The sequence below is a fragment of the Lissotriton helveticus genome, chromosome 9 (genome assembly GCF_964261635.1).
Source record: "Lissotriton helveticus chromosome 9, aLisHel1.1, whole genome shotgun sequence".
Classification (NCBI taxonomy): Eukaryota; Metazoa; Chordata; class Amphibia; order Caudata; family Salamandridae; genus Lissotriton; species Lissotriton helveticus.
This window is the reverse complement of record NC_136070.1, coordinates 980,272,428-980,291,123: the sequence shown is the minus strand read 5'-3', so window position 1 is coordinate 980,291,123 and position 18,696 is coordinate 980,272,428. Positions and strand designations below refer to the sequence as shown.

General features: G+C 45.8%; 2 protein-coding genes across 3 annotated transcripts in view; one reads left to right on the top strand and one right to left on the bottom strand.

Annotated features, from left to right (window-relative positions):
* EMC3 (ER membrane protein complex subunit 3) overlaps positions 1–7,064 on the bottom strand; it is a 93,045-nt gene extending 85,981 nt beyond the window's left edge. The window contains exons 1-2 of the mRNA XM_078662256.1: positions 6,929–7,064; positions 4,548–4,716 (exon numbers count right to left, since the gene is read on the bottom strand). Of these exons, the coding sequence (XP_078518382.1) occupies positions 4,548–4,702 (155 nt within the window). The 5' untranslated portion in view covers positions 4,703–4,716; positions 6,929–7,064. The remainder of the gene's footprint in view (positions 1–4,547; positions 4,717–6,928) is intronic.
* Positions 7,065–7,211: 147 nt separating this feature from the next.
* FANCD2OS (FANCD2 opposite strand) overlaps positions 7,212–18,696 on the top strand; it is a 54,233-nt gene continuing 42,748 nt past the window's right edge. Inside the window, exon 1 of one of the 2 annotated variants that reach the window (XM_078662254.1) lies at positions 7,212–7,304. The gene's annotated coding sequence lies outside the window, so the exon portion shown is untranslated. Of the gene's footprint in view, positions 7,305–7,770; positions 8,020–18,696 lie in introns of those variants that run through there. The other variant, XM_078662255.1, reaches the window with a different exon arrangement.

Genomic DNA, 18,696 nt, shown 5'->3' with positions numbered 1-18,696 from the left:
AGCCAGTGCAATCCGACCTATTGGGGCTAGTGGGAGTTTATTCCAGAAGGCAACCGCCGGGCGCAGACTGGCAAGTGCTTTGCAGTGATTCCCTGCGAAGAGGTCAGCTGGGGAATGGTACAGGTGAACACCAAGGTATCGGGGGGCTTCCGCGGACCATGAGAGTTTATGCGCTCCGAGCTCGACTTCCCGGGGGGGCAGGCTCGGGTGTAAGGGGTAGACTGTGGATTTATCCCAGTTCACCTGTAGTCCCGAGGCAACCGCAAATTCCTCCAGTGTCGCCCCTATAGGGGTCAAGTCCGTTTCGATGTCACGGACGTATATGAGGAGATCATCCGCGTACATGGAGACGCAATGCGTGCTGTCCGCAAGTGGGATGCCCCATTCCGCACCTTCCAGGCGCAGCCGAACCGCCAGCGGCTCGACTGCCAGTGCGAACAAGAGAGGCGACAGGGGGCACCCCTGTCGCGTGCCTCGCCGAACCTCGAACGCTGGTGATATACGTTTCCCGATACGGACCGGCGTGGTCAAATCGGTGTACAAGAGGCGTGTGTATGCTATATAAGTGTCGGGCCAATATTGAGGCGTTGCAAGACCGAGAAGAGATAGGGCCAGGCGAGGGTGTCAAATGCCTTCACCAGGTCCATAATGAGGCAGGCGGCGCGGGGAAATCTGCCACGCACCTGATCTTGTACATGGAAGACTCGGCGAAGGTTCTGGGAGGTGTTCCTCCCTGGAACAAAGCCGCATTGGTCAGGGTGGACCAGCGGGCGTATGACCTGTGCATAACGGTCAGCTAGAATTTTCCCCAGGATTTTACAGTCGGCCGATAGGAGCGTGATGGGGCGGTACGATCCCATGTGGAGTGGATCTCTGTGGGGCTTGGGAAAGGTGACAATCACAGATTCCCGCAGTGACTGGGGTAACCTCCCCAGATGGAGGGATGCCCCAAACACCCTTGACAGATGGGGGACCACTAGGGGAGAGAATGTCGAGTAGTATTCCAGCGGGAAACCGTCCAGTCCTGGCGCTTTATTCCGGGACATGGCACGAATCGCCTGGGTAATGTCAGAGGGTTTGATCTTGGTGTCAAGGGTGCGCTTGTCCACATCCAATATTGTAGGTAGCGTCAGTGGGCGTAAAAAACTATCCACAGAAAATGGGGAACAGTGGGTCGGAGTCCCGTACACTTGTGTATAGTGTCGTTGGAACGCTAAGAGGATCTCGGCTTGTGAGCGCACCAGCACGCCGTCCGGATTGACAATATCCGTGATCGGCTTGATTTCGGTATCCTGAAGGAAAAAGCTAAGATATTGCCTTAAGTGTGTAGAATTATGAGTCTCATGTTGATATCATTACTGGCATCCTGGACCATGCTGATTGGTCGACGTGCAAAACTTATTTTACATATACAAGATGCTTTTACAAGTCCTGCAACTAGGTGGCAAGGTAATGCATATGCTGTGAAAGTAGAATAGGTTCATGCTTTAGGGACAATGTTTAAACCTGCAAAGTATTGTCTTACATTTCACTGATAAAGCCCTTTTAGGTCGAGCATTCGAGACCTCTGGCATATACTTTAGTATACAGAAAAAAGGTTATCTGGGAGCTACCCTTTCTATCAGGAAAAGGATTGGGTCAACAATATCAAAAATCAGAGTCCCTTCTCCTGGGTTCACTATGAATCAGATCTCTTACTATTCATAGGGGTATTAACTAACGGCGCGAGGGGTTGCAGTGTTACATCAGTTACCAAATTTACACTTTGATGCAAATGGTGCCTAAGAGTATCAACAATGACATGAAACAGTGGTGTTGTATATAAAAATATTGATCAATCATTTATTATAAAACAGAATAAAAACAAATTAGAATAAATAGCGACATGTACAGGATGCCCAATTTATCATAAGATTTTCAAACACAAACAAAAACATACATCATGTTTAAAAGATTGCTATTAAATCACTATACCATCATTTATACAATAAATTTGTTAAAAACAGATTTGTCATGGGAACGAAAAAGTGTCGACGCAGCGTTTCGGTGCCTCTTTAATCTGCACCTTCTTCAAGGACTCGTTCACGATTCAGTTATTATACTCCAGGTTCAATTTTCCTGGTGGTATTTCTTATAATTCTAGCTGAGCACGCTTGTTCATGCGCTCGCTATGTTTCCTTGTCTCTTTTCTCTTGTACAAGTGCCTTTGGTTGGGCGTCACTTGTTTTAGGAGAGATTGGGGACACGCTTCAGTTCGGTCCACTTTACTCTTGATCTTTTGAGGGTTAAGGAGGACGCCTCTGGGAGCTACCTTCTGTTAATTTCGTCAACCATTTACTCTGTATGGTCAAAACGAAAATAGCTTGAGTTTATTTTCTTCTCCTTATAAATTCATCTTTGTGGGGCTTTTTTAGCACATTAGCGGTCCACTCTTTAAAAGATAGCTGAACTGCACGGCGTCCTCCTCCTTCCTGGGCTTGTTTGGACAACAAGCCCAGGAAGGAGGAGGACGCCGTGCAGTTCAGCTATCTTTTAAAGAGTGGACCGCTAATGTGCTAAAAAAGCCCCACAAAGATGAATTTATAAGGAGAAGAAAATAAACTCAAGCTATTTTCGTTTTGACCATACAGAGTAAATGGTTGACGAAATTAACAGAAGGTAGCTCCCAGAGGCGTCCTCCTTAACCCTCAAAAGATCAAGAGTAAAGTGGACCGAACTGAAGCGTGTCCCCAATCTCTCCTAAAACAAGTGACGCCCAACCAAAGGCACTTGTACAAGAGAAAAGAGACAAGGAAACATAGCGAGCGCATGAACAAGCGTGCTCAGCTAGAATTATAAGAAATACCACCAGGAAAATTGAACCTGGAGTATAATAACTGAATCGTGAACGAGTCCTTGAAGAAGGTGCAGATTAAAGAGGCACCGAAACGCTGCGTCGACACTTTTTCGTTCCCATGACAAATCTGTTTTTAACAAATGTATTGTATAAATGATGGTATAGTGATTTAATAGCAATCTTTTAAACATGATGTATGTTTTTGTTTGTGTTTGAAAATCTTATGATAAATTGGGCATCCTGTACATGTCGCTATTTATTCTAATTTGTTTTTATTCTGTTTTATAATAAATGATTGATCAATATTTTTATATACAACACCACTGTTTCATGTCATTGTTGATACTCTTAGGCACCATTTGCATCAAAGTGTAAATTTGGTAACTGATGTAACACTGCAACCCCTCGCGCCGTTAGTTAACCACATGAGCGCTAGCGAAATTCCCCTCCTGTGCTCTTCTTTACAAAAACCCATTATTCATGACGAGCTGGGCTCGTCATGAGCGTAGCAGGAGGCTACCTCATGACGAGCCCAGCTCGTCATGAGCGTCGAAGGGGTTAATACCCCTATGAATAGTAAGAGATCTGATTCATAGTGAACCCAGGAGAAGGGACTCTGATTTTTGATATACTTTAGTATATACTTTAGTGTATATACTTGTATGTGTATGTACTTTGTGGGCTCTGGAGATCAGCCCTAGGACTGGTCTGCTTCTGCTTAGGGCCTTTATTCTGTTCAACTGCCTCTATTTAACGGTCTTGATAGGAAACGATCAGTAGAGGTCAGTAAAATACCAGAATTGCTTTCTGCTGAGGGACTTTCTTTTTTTTATTTTTTCTGGCAACTGCCTCTATTTAACTTTCTTGACAGAAAACGTCCAGCAGAGGTCAGTAAAGTAGCAGTATCACTTTAGCATTCTCTAGATTCCAGAGCATTGGAATTGTCTTCCATGAGCACCCTTAGACAATAATATTTTTTTCAAATTTTGTATTTTCAGTGATATGACCACAGAAGGCCCTGCAGTTATATTAAAAACAGAGCTTTGGACTATACAATTTCCCGCTGAAAGACAATATTTCTCTCCATGTGTTCCCATACCTGGCATGTCACGCACTGGTGCTTACTTTCCTTCCATGTTAAAGAACAGTAGATGTTTCAGAACCCAGGCTAAGGTGCTGCATAGCTAAATACATATAAGGTTCCAAAGACAAGACCGATTGCATTGTAAATGCTTGTTTAAATGGCCACACTTTAAAAAGTTTAAACTGAATCCTTGTATCTAGTATTTTGGACTGCGTGGAAAAATGAACATTAGGAAATAGTATTTTGCTTATCTCTTGATGATTTGCTGATTCTATCTGGCAATGGAAAAATGCTTTCTTCTACAGATTGTAAGTCAGAGTTCTTCAAAGTTTCTAATAAAGCATGTGCTGACCCAGTGATATTATTATATGAATGCAAAATGACAACAAAATGGTTTGGGGAAAAAAAATTAAAATTCAATAGATTGAGAGACTTCAAAAATGTAACTGAATGTGTCAACATGTTAGATGAGAATATGCATTAAAGCATTGCCTAATGAACCTGTTATTTTTCACGTGTGAAAACAACCCGACTTTGGACTTTCATTTCAGCCACTTAGACTGTCAGCATGTGAGAAATGTAAAAGCTCCCGAAATGCAATTTCTCTCACCTGACAGGGGAATTTACCTGTCGGATACTTGTTCCTGGGTGAGTTTCTTGTCACTCTGAAGCAGGATGGAAACATAATGTCTGATCATCCCCACAAAAAATGTTATGAAAACAATGGGCAGCACCACCCATAAACGGATATTGGAGTCCAGCAGCAGCTCCGGCTCCGTCATTTTTATAACAAATTCTAATTGAGGGGAAAAAAAGTACACCTGTAAATGTATGAGCTCACAAACAAATTCATGCACAAATAAGTTACTAACAAACATTGCTAACGTGGATTGAAACTGAAAACATGTTTTACAATTATTTATTTCGAGTAACAGAAGAATGCACTGTAAACGCATTTAGGTCCCTAAAAAACAACTCTGTTTCCTCACTTCTATAAGATTAGTGCTATTTCACCAGCGGCCTGAAGGCTTCCGACTATCTGCTTCTAAAAAATCCTCTTTCAGCCTTTTTAACATATTTGGTCCAGTAGGAACACTAAGCAAAAAGCAGGCAAGGAAGCGCATCATTTTACTACACAGATTTATATTTCAAGATATTAGGAGGAAAAGGGGTGAGGTTTTATTGACCCTGTCTAACCTCTATATTTAAGAATATATGTGAAAATGCAGGCTGATGTTTTAAAGCGGTTCAAATTGACAGGCAGGCATTTGAGTGAACAATTAAATGTTAGTTTCGGATCAACAAAACACGCATTATGTAGCCTACACAGGTATAGGTATATATATATATATATAAATATAATATTCTCTATAAAAACAAGCACTGGTAAAGTCAATAGTTCTGGAGTTGACAGTCAGACTGTTGGCTTTGTAGTGATTTTTGCAAAACTTTATTGGTGGAGAAGTTGTCAACCTAAAAAATAAAAGTTGCCTAAAAGCAAAATATCTTTGGGCCTCGAAAAACATACATCGCCTTAGTAGTCCCTGGCACTGAAGGAGACAACTGTATATTTTGTGTGATCCTTGTAAAAGTAATTCACAGTGAATTTAGCCAATGACTAAAGTGGACTGATCCACTGTCAACATGCCATATGCTCCAGTGGGGAGAAGAAAAACGTGAATAACAGACTGGAGGATAAAGCTAGCTGACAGCCACTATAAGTAGGTAAATTATACATATAATTGTATTTAAATAAAAAAGGTCTTGGCTAACGCCAGGCATAAATGTGTTATGTTAAATATATTATAGAGCGCACGTTCACCCAGAGGGTTCTAATCTTGGTGCTAAAACAGAGTTAACAGATTAGAAGGGGATGGGATAAAATACGGAGCTAGATGGGCAAGTGAAAATGAGCTTGTTTTAAAATCCAGGTCTTCAGTCTTTTATAGAACTGGATCAAATTTGATTCATGACGAAATGAATATTCAGCTGGAGTGAATTACAAATAGCTGACGCTTGCGTGGCAAAACTTTCCATTTTCAATTTTGGGGGAACCCGAACAGGGGTGCAGGACTACAGACCCCAGTTCTATTCCCAGATGAGAGGCCCACAGATACAGAGGTCAAGGTGAAGGAAAAACCACTGGAGGCAAAACTGCCTAAACAGACTCCTTATAGGAGCCAGTACCATAGGATATGAATTGGAATAAAAACATCAAATATTGTTTTATTCAAAATTTACAGAAATCTCAGCACATTTGTGGATCTTACAAGCTTTAAAAGGGTGCCATGTAAAATGTTATTCTACTCCTTTACAAACCCTACCTGCTCGTCCGATACGGATTTACTCAAGCAATCAAAATTCTAATGTCCCATGAAATCAACAGTAAGTTTGCATCAGGTTGCAACAGACCAAACCTCTCCCAACCACTTCAGGTACAAGCATATTTTTCTGGATCAGTAAAAAAACCAATAAAAAACTGACCCAGTAATAAACCCCAACAACTTCAATTTTTTTTATTTTTTTTTACGATTTCCAGTTGGAAAGCATAATGCCACTCACAGCGTCCTTCCTACCAAGGGCTGTATGGCATGTCTCCATCAGTACGTTTACCTCACATTTGCTAAAATCATCATAAATAACTGCAATCACCATGTCCCTTTTTCAAATTCTAGGCTTTATAGCCTGGGCAGGTCAGCCCTCCACGAATCCCGATAAACGTATTAACCAGAAGACTGCCATGTCACTGAACCATCTGCTGAGGATAGACGGATACACATTCCCCACTGAAGTCCGACTCAATGAGAACCTGGTGATGTTTCTGAAACAACAACACCTCACCCTACTGACGCATTTAATAAAAGGTTTTATTTCACCGGGTCACATTCATTAAAAGAACCGCAATGGCTGTTATTACACCTCAGCAGGGAACATGTCTCTTTCCTCTTCCCCTTTCTATGTTCCGCTTACGCCGTGCCTACTGTCCTTACTTAGCTGCCTCCACCTACCCTATTTGCAGCTACCAGTTCCGGAGGGAGAACGGTTGTTTCTTCCACCGGTGACCACTGTATCAGCCAGAACCCATACAGCTATGATGCTACCAGGCAGCCGATTTAACTCGCTCCCAGTCCCATTGGCTACGGGTGGGGTGAGGGTTATAATAGAGAATAGATTGTAATTGGAGAGACGGCCAACAAAGGTGTCTGTGTCAGCCAATCAAAATAGGCCATTCTTGGTTTCCCCGCCCTTTCATATCCACTTCCTTCCTGTTCTAGACAAAGTCATCCTTTCTGTCCGAAGAGGCAGTGTGTTTAAACTGGGAGGGATTGAACGGTACAGCTTTTCTGCGGCTAGGGAGAAGGAGGGGCGCGTGCGATGACGAAGGTAGAGTTGGGCTGGCGCAAGAACATCTTGATTGTGCGACAGAGCTGCGTGGGTGATTATAATCCCCCCACAGATTTAGATTTGTGCCTGTTAATTTTTTTTTTTTAATTTTTTTTACAAGTAATATCCTTCGCTAAAAAGACGTTACGGTACTTCGTCTTTTCCAACGCCTCGTGAGGTGTAGTAAGTGCTATATAAACTATAATTACTAGAACCAGACAATAAAAGAAAAGCGGAAATGACTGACGAGCGCTCTAGATTCCACCAATCAGCATTAAACTACGGGCAGTCTGTAGAGTTTCACAGCCAATGAAAACAGCTGACAAGTTCAGCATCCAATCAAAATATGCGTCCTCCTTTGCGGCGACTTGATGCTACCCTAGCGCCTTAGTTACGGAATGAAAGCGGCTACTTAAAGGAATAGAATGAAAGAGTAGCTCCAAAAAATACTGAACGTGTCCCCAGTCCCCACCTTGGTAATGTCTCCTGAGCTCGAGCATCTGTTTTCGAGTTTTAAAGACTCGTGGTGGGCGCTCAGAGTCTGGGCTCGCAGGTGCAGCGAAGAACGTGTCACGCTCCGAGGGTTGCTAGGAGCTATGAGAACAAAAATAAATAGATTCAGGACCGAGGAGCCGCTGGCCTGCCCCTCAAGGAGCACAGGTCGCAGAGTCATCTCTGGCGGTGGGGACAGGAGGTGGAGGCCGCGGAGCTCTAGGTGAGGGGAGCTGTAGTAGCAAAGAAACCTTGTCGACTCACAATGTCTACGCTAGTAAGGTTACGCTTAGTTTCCTATCCCATGCTTTCATACAGTAAATCAGTGCTTTATGGGAGTTGTAGTTCAGTTCAATTGAGATTGGTCACTATTGTATTGTATTTGCATTTATAAAGCGCTTACTACTCCTGACAAGGCGCCAAAGCGCTTTTTCTGCGAGTAGCATGCTACTCCGAAACCCATAAAGAATTAGTGTTGAATTAGTATAGTGAAATATGAAAGTAATTAAAGTGGTGGATAGGTTAGTCAGTTAATTGGATTCGGAAGAATAGCAGAAGGATAGAAGAGGAAGCAAGGTTTGTATTTATATAGCGCTTGTTACCCCTGATGCAGTGTTAAAGCGCCTTCGGGGGGGGGGGGGGGGGCAGTAGCACACTACTCCGGAAACCAATAAAGTATTAGTGGTGAATTAGTATGGTGAAATATGAAAGTAATTTGAGTGGTGGATATTAGTCAGTTATTTGGAGTGAGAAGGATAGCAGAGGGATAGAAAGGCTAGAAAGGTTAGCAGTCGTCATACAGCGCTTGTTACCCTTGATGGGGTGTTGAAGCGCTTTTTTGGCGAGTAGCACGCTACTACGGAACCCATAAAAGATTAGTGTTGAAAATTAGTACAGTGAAATATGAAGTAATTTGAGTGGTGGATATGTTATTCAGTTATTTGGATAGAGAAAGGTAGCAGCAGGATAGAAGGGGGAAAGAGGTTTGTATTTATATGGCGCTTGCTACCCCTGATGGGGTTTGAAGCACATTTTTTGACGAGTAGCACGCTACTCTGGAACCCATAAGGATTAGTGTTGAATTAGTATAGCGAAATATATGAAAGTAATTTGAGTGGTGGATATGTTAGTCAGTTATTTGGATTGAGAAGGGTTGGGGAGGGGTAGAAAGGGGAAAGGTTTGCATTTATGTAGCGCTTGTAACCCTGACGGGGTGTTGAAGCGCTTTATTGGCGAGTAGCACGCTACATTATGAAAACAAAAAGGGAGATAAAGGGTATTTTTCTTTATGTAGGATAGATCCTCCTTGTACCCTTGATCAATGATAAACAACAAATGGAGGAGTACCCCGAGGAGGCTTCTCAGTGCCTCCGTCTAGGAAATATAGAGGTGCACATGAGCCAAAAGGGGACAAATTTTGTCCTTTGTTAGAAGACCCCTCACTCACCAACCTAGTTGGTGACATGCTTCATCATCGGGGTCCCACCCGGACAGCCGAGTGCCATCCGGGTGTGCTGCGACACCTGACTACAGTGGACGGGATTTGTTTTTTGAATTTTTATATGGGAAAGTGAAAGATTGAAAGTGAATATTAAAAGTTGTCCAATTAACTACTCACTAGTAGGACTTTATTCTGGAGTGATTGGGCAACAGATAAAAAATTATTAATGGGACACCTTTGCCTGGTTAGGTGGGCTGTTGGTGTCACGCGTCGTGTTTTGAATAAAAAATGGTCTACATGTTTCAATCACTTATGCAAATGTAGGGTTTTCGTCAGGACCAGTGATGGTAGCCCGGGTGGTGTCCACTCGCTAAGGTGTACCCTGCCCTTGACTACGTGCAAAACCACCAAAAATTCATAGTGGTTTAAAAAGCTGTTGTTCTTCTCCAGTATTCCTAGAAAAAGAAACTTGAAGGGCTTAGTAAGCAAACTTCATGGGCGTCTGGGTTGCTGAGACTAGTTCCTGCCACAATTTGTGGGGATTCTTCTAACGGCAGCTTCGCCTAAAGTGCAACCTCCTTGGAGCCCCGTGGATCAATTGGAAAGCATAATGCAACTCACAGCGTCTTTCCTACCAAAGGATGTATGGCATGTCTCAGTACGTTTATCTCACATTTGCTAAAATCATCACAAATAACTGCAATTCTAGACTTTATTGCCTGGGCAAGTTAGTCCACCAAGAATCACGATAAACGTATTAACCAGTAGACTGACATGTCACTGTACCATCTGCTGAGGATAGACGGGTACACATTCCCCACTGAGGTCCGACTCAATGACGACCTGGTGATGTTTCTGACACAACACCTCACCGTCCCGACGCATTAAATAAAGCGTTTTATTTCCCCCCGGTCACGTACGTCAGAAAAACAGCAATGGCTGTTATTATACCTCAGAAAGGGAGAATGTCTCTTATTCTCTTCCCCTTTCTATGTTCCGCTTATGCCGTGCCTACTATCCTAAACTAGCTGCCTCCACCTACCCTATTTGCAGCTACCAGTTCTGGAGGGAGAACGGTTGTTTCTTCCACCGGTGACCACGTTATGACCAGCATGAGTCCTGGATTTCAATGAGTTCAACTCTGAGACTGATGGCCTGTATCCTGCTGGTCGAGCACACCATGTGGCACGAGGGTTCTGCAATGGGATCTGAAGTCCCAGTGGGTCCCACATCAAGGGGACCTCTCAGACCACGTTCAGAATGAGGAGGCGACTGAAAAGATCTGCAGTGATGGTTATTTTTCTAAAAGGAAAACATAAAACGCTGCCTACAGATAGAGATGTTAAAATATTTTCTCTCAACTTTATCCTATTTTGAGATCCTACTCCTGGGCTGTGATATTCTAGCGCATCTTCACTCAAAATTCAAAAACATATGATGGAAAACGAGGACAAGCCAGTAACGTCTTCTTTTAGTCTTGCTACATGTTTTGTGTTGTTTATTTGGTGTTTCAAACCAAAATACTAATTGTGTTTTGATTCTTACAAGAAGTACTACTCGAGGATCTGTACTATAAAATCCCAGAATAGGCTATTCAGTCAGTTGGAGATTTCTGTTTGGCCTATCAAATATTTCTTCAGCTTCTATGCTTAAGGGGGATTCAACAGTGTAGGAGAGTAGGGTCTGCTATCCTATGGTCACCCCAATTTTTGCTTTTTGCTTCACTGGTTTTCGACTTAATGTGGCTGTGGGCCTGCTAATCAGACCCACAGCCTGCTGTTCTCTCTCTAAATTCACAGACATGTACTATAGGTACATCACCAATTTGGTACTGGACACCTTATCAAACCCTGTACAGTGCACTATAGGTGCCCAGGGCATAGATGCATCCAAGGCCTACCAGGGGCTGCAGCATATCTTTTGCCACCCCTGGCTAGTACTTAAATTGACACAACTGGCTGTTCACACAGCTGGGGCAAGGTGGTGTACTCACCCCTTGCTTAGATATAGTATACCTAGGTCTAAACCTATATCTGGACACATATGCACCTATAAGTCACTCCTATGGCAGGCCTTTACAATCCTGGAGTCAGAGTGCTTGATTTTATGTGAGATGGTGCTCTCGCATGAGCTGTGCCTGTCTGCAGTGTTCAGAACCATTTCCTTACTACTGTTCCAGTGATACTGCCATACCATATACTCTTAAGTGCATTATAATCCTCGCGGTTAATGCTAACTTTGGTTTGGCTTTATCAAAACATGTCGTGTTTGGTGTCATACACTTTGGAATACTACCCCCTCGCCAGTTCTGGCGACGGGGGTATCATTCCACCATTCTAGAGGGAGAAGACATGTTACTTTGCTTTAAACGCGGTTAATCCTAACCAGAGCCTCAGCATCACAAAATGGATGCTGCTGCCTCGACACAAGTCTGACCTCCTGCTGCTGACCGAAACTTGGCAGGGGGGGCCTAAACAAAGGGTTTCCTGTCACAGGGAGGTACTACACCACCCCAGACAGGAGATAGTGGATTGGAGCAGGGAGGGTTGAAAGAAACTAGACACTGCCTGGGGCGCACAAGGTGTCCCAGGCAAAATCCAGTCAAACCGGTTCTGGGGCACTCCAGCCCCAGCTCTGGCGCGAAACTGGACAAAGGGAAAGGGGTGTAACCACCCCCTTCCTGGGTCCCACCCATAGGAGGGACCTAGAAGGTAATCCAGCCCCTTGATTTGACATAAAAGTAGGAGCTGTGCAGATGCACATCAGATTATCCTGACTGAAACTTATGAAACAAAACTCTGGACCCTTCGACATCCCACTCGACGTGGAAGACTGAAGAATCTCCCTTGTGGTCAAGGAGTGACCACCCTGTGCAAACAGGCACCATCCAGCACCTTGACGTTTGCTTTGTTGCAGTTCCTGCCGGAACTCGAGCGACAGAGATCGACAAGACCCAGCGTGCCTGCCTTCTAACAGCCCGATCCACAGTCCCTGCAAAGCTGAGACCCGTGGAGGCGACCTGAAGCGTGGGGCCGGCCATCTTGGAAAAACTACGAAGCGCTGACCGTGCAGCATCCGAGGCTCCCTCGAAGCTGTGCATTGGAGTTTGAGAAGCTCCAGCCCCGAGCAGCTTTTGCACCGAAGCTTACCCCTCCACACTCGAGTGCTGCGTGGGGCCCTTTTGCATTTTCCTGCTCGACGCATTGGTCCGGTCGCTTGCCCGTTGGCTAGTGGCCCCAGTACCGACGAACCTTTGAATTTGCTCTGCTAGTCTGGTTGCTCCAGACTGGCCCCCGCTCCCCTGAAAAGGAGCACCCGCTCAGACCTTGCTGGTCCGAAGCGATCTTCGAATCCTGCGTGGGTTGCCTTTGCCAAGGCCTGTTGACTCCGATCCGGAAGCCGACACCGCCGACAGCGAGAGCCTTCGTGTGACAGCTCGTGATTCACTCCAGGACATCCTCGGTGCCCCAGAGACCACGTGGCAGTGGAGACAAGCTTCACGACAAGCACCTGATTGCGCCCGACATTGCCTGGTTCCTTCCTGGTCATTTGCTAGTGACCCAGACTCTGTCCCCTCTGCTTTCAGGTACTCTACATCTTCGATCCACCCTTGGATCACACGGACACTTCTCTTCTGGACGCCTGCAGCATCTTCATCTCCAGGCACCATAGATCTACGTGACGAAACTTGACACATCTTTGCACCTGTGCACCCGCTTCCTGTGGGTGAGGTAACTCTTAAACCCCGGTGCTCCTGTAGTGGTTTACACCTCTAGTGTCTAAGTCTAAAGTTTTGTCCTTCTAGTCCAGTCGGAAGACTCTTAAAACTGTAACTCAATAACTTTTACGCACCATTGACTTTGCATTGGTGCATGCGTGTGCTTTTAGCACTGCACCCGAATCCCGCGGCTACTCCCGTCCTAACTACTGTTAGTCCAGTGTAGTCCCAGCGATTCCCAAGGCCCTAGGCCTTACCCCTGATCGATTAGTGATACTTATACCACTTTTTTGATATATGGTTTGAGTGGCCACCGGCCGCCTCCATAATTGTGCAACTTGTATATGTAATACTGTGCTTTTGTTTAAACGCTTGTGCTTCTTTGCTCATAAAGAGTATTGGGGATTATTCTGAGAATAAATACATATATTTTTATAATATATAACTTGTGTGTTGTCCTTTCATTTGATATTACAGGATTGCATATGGTAAAACAGCTGGCTTCACATGTCCTCTTGAGTTAAGCCTTTAGGCTGCTTAGTCCATGCTACCTCTAGGATAGCTTGTCTTTAAGGTAGACTTACAACCACCACCATAAGGGATTGTTTGGACTGATATAAGGTGGCCCCAGAATTGGAGACATCATACATCAGGCCAACTTCTCACAGGGTTGACGTTGTTTGTCTTTGATGTTCCGGGACCTGTCCTGTTATGGCCCTTCAAACTGAGCCAAGTACATCCCCTTTCGCATTTGACTCTCAGTAGTAGCGATGGCGAGCAGTCATGCTTCATGGTAGTGTGGGCATGCTCGAGCTTGGAATTCAACACCCAGCAATTCAAGAACGGTATAGCCAACCAAGCGCGTATCTTTACAAGAAAGGAAAGTACTTTAATGCACACTAAAACGAAATACTATACTTATCAATAGAAAGCAATGTTATGTCTCTGGACGCTATTCAGCCAGTGTTGTGCCTCGTACGGCTTCCACTCTGCCTCCCACTCACCCTCTGGCTGTCCAGGCTCTCCGCTGGTTTTGGTTGCCACCCTTTACTATAGGCTATGCGGTAGCGATGTGAATTAAACTACACAGTTTTTAATCAACTTCAAATACATGTGCGCTTAGTTTCAGTACAACAGTTATTACTCTGCAGCAGTGGAAACAGTCTTAGTAGGGTCTCCCTCCGTGCCCGGCCTCCAGATGTGCTGCACATTCTTTGCATGCAAGGGGGTTCTGGTGGACAGCTCTTATGTGCTCCCGCCTCAGGCAATGGGGCCGCTCAGATCTCGAGGCATTAGAGGAGGAGAAGGCAGTCCTAGCTTTATACGTCCCGATTGAACCAGCAGTGAGTGTCTCTGACTTTTGGGTCTCGGAGATGGCCCCCAGCCGTAGACAGCAGGTTTTTGCTGGGGTTGTGATCGGGCCAGGACACCTCAGCAGGTGCAATGTCTTTTGACTGGTCACGACTTTGGTAGTTGCAGCCCTACATGGACCAGGTACAAAAGACAGTTACCGCCCCGCGCAGGTTGATCACACTGGCTGCTAACAGCTACACGCCTGTCGATTTCTTCTGGACAGTCGCAGCTACGCACCAACTGATCACCATAGTTGGCAGTTGCAGCCACGCACAGGCCGATCACAATACTTGGCAGTCGCAGCATCGAACAGGTTGATTAACATTCACCATCAGAGCCACAACTGGGCCTCGTTAATTGTAGCCATGGAGACACAGAGCTGGCACGTAGACATTATGGACTCCCGTGGGCCCACATATACCATGGGGATGTGCGGCACCTCGCTCCTCCTGGAAAGATACTTATTCTGCAGTTTTGGCCAAATCCTTCCCTCTTTAGCAGGCAGATGCTTCAAGACAGGTATACTACTCTGGCAGCAAAAGATCCTGACTTCAGGTGGCGTCCCCTCCGCTCTGAGAGGCTGGCTGTCAGGCAGACACCAGCCTTGGCTTCACAGTCCTCTGAGTACTCTGCAGAGCACTCCCTTCCATGGCTTGTACCGTAACAACAAGGGAGGTGGTGAAGCCCCACTTTTATACATAACAGGCAAACAGGAGATGTGTACTATGTACACACAGCCTTAAACTGTAGAACCTGTTTAGATTGCAAGTGTCCTTTCCAGGCTGTTCTCTGGACACCCCTTTTCTGTAGAGTAACTTTTCTAACAACAGGGTACTGGCTAACTTGGAGCACACAGAACAGAGAGGTCTGCATCAGCCTATCTGCCCAACTGAAAAAGGAATCCGGGAAAGACAAATGGGTAGATCTCAGCTAAACGTTAACCCACCTTGCAAAACAGCTAACCCCTACCATCCACCAAGTGGCAGTGTTCAGGAAGACTAATCAGCAGGTCTTTGCTAAGTAAAAGGCATCATTTAATATGTAGAGGTGCCTTTTTCCCACTGCCCTCATTTCACTGTCCAGGTCTCCTCCATCCAGCTTCAGGAACTTGAGCAATATATTCTACTGTCTGGGACCTCAACCCTCATCATCATTACTCTTGTTGAGTCACATACCATCTGTTCACAATGCAGATTACATACATCACCATACTCGTACCTGAAATGTTAATGCTGGAAACTGTGTAGGCGCATATAAGCAGAACTTAACACGCGTGGGCCAGTATGCCTCCACTCAGTAACTGTGATAAAAAGATATGACCACACTATTGATTCCAAAAAAACAGTACTCTACCACCAACACCAAATGTGTTAACCACATACCAGGGACAGAAGTCCACTGTCTGTAAACGTGGGCAAGCTTGGCACACACCTCCAAGGTACAGGAGAAATCCAGGAGGTTCTCTTGACAGGGACAGGCCTACACCAGTGAGCACATGCTGAATTAGTGTGAGACAGGATCAAAAATCAACAGTCAGATATCAGATTCAGAGGGTTGGACATTCAAGCAGCAGAACACAACTGTCTACAGTGCAGGACACGTTCCCGTCTTTTAACAACATAAACTAAAGAGGGTGGCAACTACGCTGATTACGTATCAAGAGTTGACAGACATAAATTAAACTTTAAATGTTGAGAGTGTAGGAGAGTAGGGTCTGCTTTCTATGGTCACCCCCACTTTTTGCTGTGATTTTCTGGTTTTTCGACTTTAATGTGGCTGTGGGCCTGCTAATCAGACCCACAGCCCAGCTGTTCTCTCTCGAAATTGATACTATGCACTTTAGGTGCACACCAGATTAGTTACTGGGTCACTCTTGTGAGCCCCTGTATAGTGTGCCATAGGTACTCAGGGCATAGGTGTACCCTAGGCCTACCAGGGGCTGCAGCATGTATTGTGCCACCCCTGGTTTGCCTTCCAAACTGACACCACAGGTCTGTTCACACAGCCTGGGTAAGGTGGTGTAATCACCCTTTACTTAGATATAGTATACCTATAGCTACCTTTATATATAGACACATATACACCTATAAGCCACGCCTATGGTAGGCCTCGACAATCCTAGAGGCAGAGTGCTTGGTTTTATGTGAGAGGGTGCCCTAGCATGAGCTGAGCCCCTCTGCATCTTTCGGAACCATCTCCTTATAGCTGTTCTATGATATAGCCATACCATATAGTCTAAAGTGCATTATAGGACAACATCGGGGGAGGAGCCTAACCAGCAACCATGATGGCCGCCTGATCTCTCGGCTCCGCTGACCCTCTTGCTTTTCTCCCGTTTTCCGCCTAATCCTGTGATTTATCCTGCTATTACGAAGTATCGGCGGAAACGGTACGAGACCCCGGATCTATTGGTGTGCTTTGTTGCTGGACCCCGGCGGTGCAACTATTGAAGCATCTCTGTCCCTGCCTCGCGCTGCGCGGCTACGACCGGGTCTTTGTTCTCGTACTGGGACCGGCCTCGCTCACTACAACAGTCGCTGTCGCCGATGAACCAACCACGGTGGCGCAAGCCTCGTCCTGCTCCCTGTGGCGTGCTTTCTTGTTTTAAGGGCTCACACGTCGCCGCTACGGGGAACACATTGTATCGTGTTTTTTGCCCGGACACGACTCTACTTGATACTTTGTCTCCCTACGAGCCGGGTTGGGCGCCATCTTACAGGCTGTTCTCTCTTCCTGATACAGCGGACCCTGGGCTGCTACCGAAAATACAGCTGTCCTCCCACGCCAACGCTCATACTCTGCGCCCATGCAGTGTGCCTCCCCTGAGCCTCAAGTCTGGTTGCGCCATCACTCGGATCTACGCGGTGCCCTGCTGGCCACGGACGGTAATGGTGGATGGCTTGACGGGCAGTGCTGCCCTTGTTTGCCCCGCGTGCGGAGGACAGCTGAATCCTCTCATCCCGGTGCACCAGTGCTGCTCAGTGACGTGATGTGCGCCCTGGCTACTCTGGGAGAAGCTCTACATTCGGCTGCACGTGAACTGGGAGACCGGCTGGCTTTGATTTCCCCTGTGGCGCCATTGCTTGCACGTGGACGCCACCGGGAGCAGGACACTGTGTCTCTTGTTGAAGCTGCCCTCTGTTGTCCCTCCACTCCGGCTATTACCGGCAAGTTGAAGATGCGAGACCCAATTGCAGTCAAGATGCCGGCTGTAATATCCTTGGAGCAGGCTGCAGTTTCGGGACGTGTGGTGCGGCTGGCGCAGCGTAGCTGGGCGCCATGTCTTGTTTCTCCTCCCGAGGTCCCTGGCGTGTCTCGATTCCTTATCCTGATGCGACTCCTATTGACTGGGCTTGCCGATCCCGGGGGATCACGGATGGGCGCTGTTCTCGTTTGTGCCACGTGTGGTAAATAAATAATTAATTACCGGTTCTATTTTTGACTATAATCAATAAACGGGTAGCTCAATAAATAAGAGTCAAGATACGAGGTAGCTAGAGTTGACAGGCTTTAATTAAGCATAAAGGACAAGAACAGGACAGCCTGCATGGGAATGGGATGGCAGCTGCCGGGGGCAGGAATAGGCTAACTTTTAATAACAGTGCACAATATTTATAGTTAAACAAATACATTACATTCAATACAGTAGGCGTAGCAGTAGGCGGAGTTTGTAGCAGTCGCGAAAGATAAGGCATAAAGTGGGTGTAACAAGAGGTGTGTACAGGGCGTATACATAGACATGTGATGCAAACGTAACAGTATATGTCATAAACGGGGCGGAAACATGGAGGGGGCTACCTGAGCAGCTGGGACCTCTAACCTAGTGGTGCGCGCAAATGGGCAATGACGTGTTACCAGGGAGAACTGGGGGGCTATGACTTCTGCACTAGAAGAGGAGACGAAAGTCTGGAGGGTCAGAGCGACATGTACCCAGGCATATCTAGTATCCGTTGTTTATAGTACATGTTGATAGAATCCAAAAGTTATCAGGATAAAGGCTAACAGACACTAAGACTGGTGCATGCATTATTCTAAATGTATTGCATGTGCGAGGAATATTCTATGAATATGAATACAGTATTTCTCTTACATGGAGACATAAAGGCTAGACCATGACGGAAACTATTGATGTGATTCAGTAGCTTAGGAATGCAGAGAAGGAGGGCTGGACTGATAACTAGAAACATAACATACTCTTGGCAGACTGGGAGGCAGAGCCAGGCCGAGCCGGGCACTGCGTGGCAAGAAAGTAAGTGAAGGGTCAGGGATACAGGTGGGGGCTGTATCGCTCCTCGGAGAGTTCAGGAAACAGGAGCTGAATCTGAGTCCGGGCCCTTTTGAGGCCTAGAAACGGGGACAATTCAATGAATTAACGTGCACACTGTAAA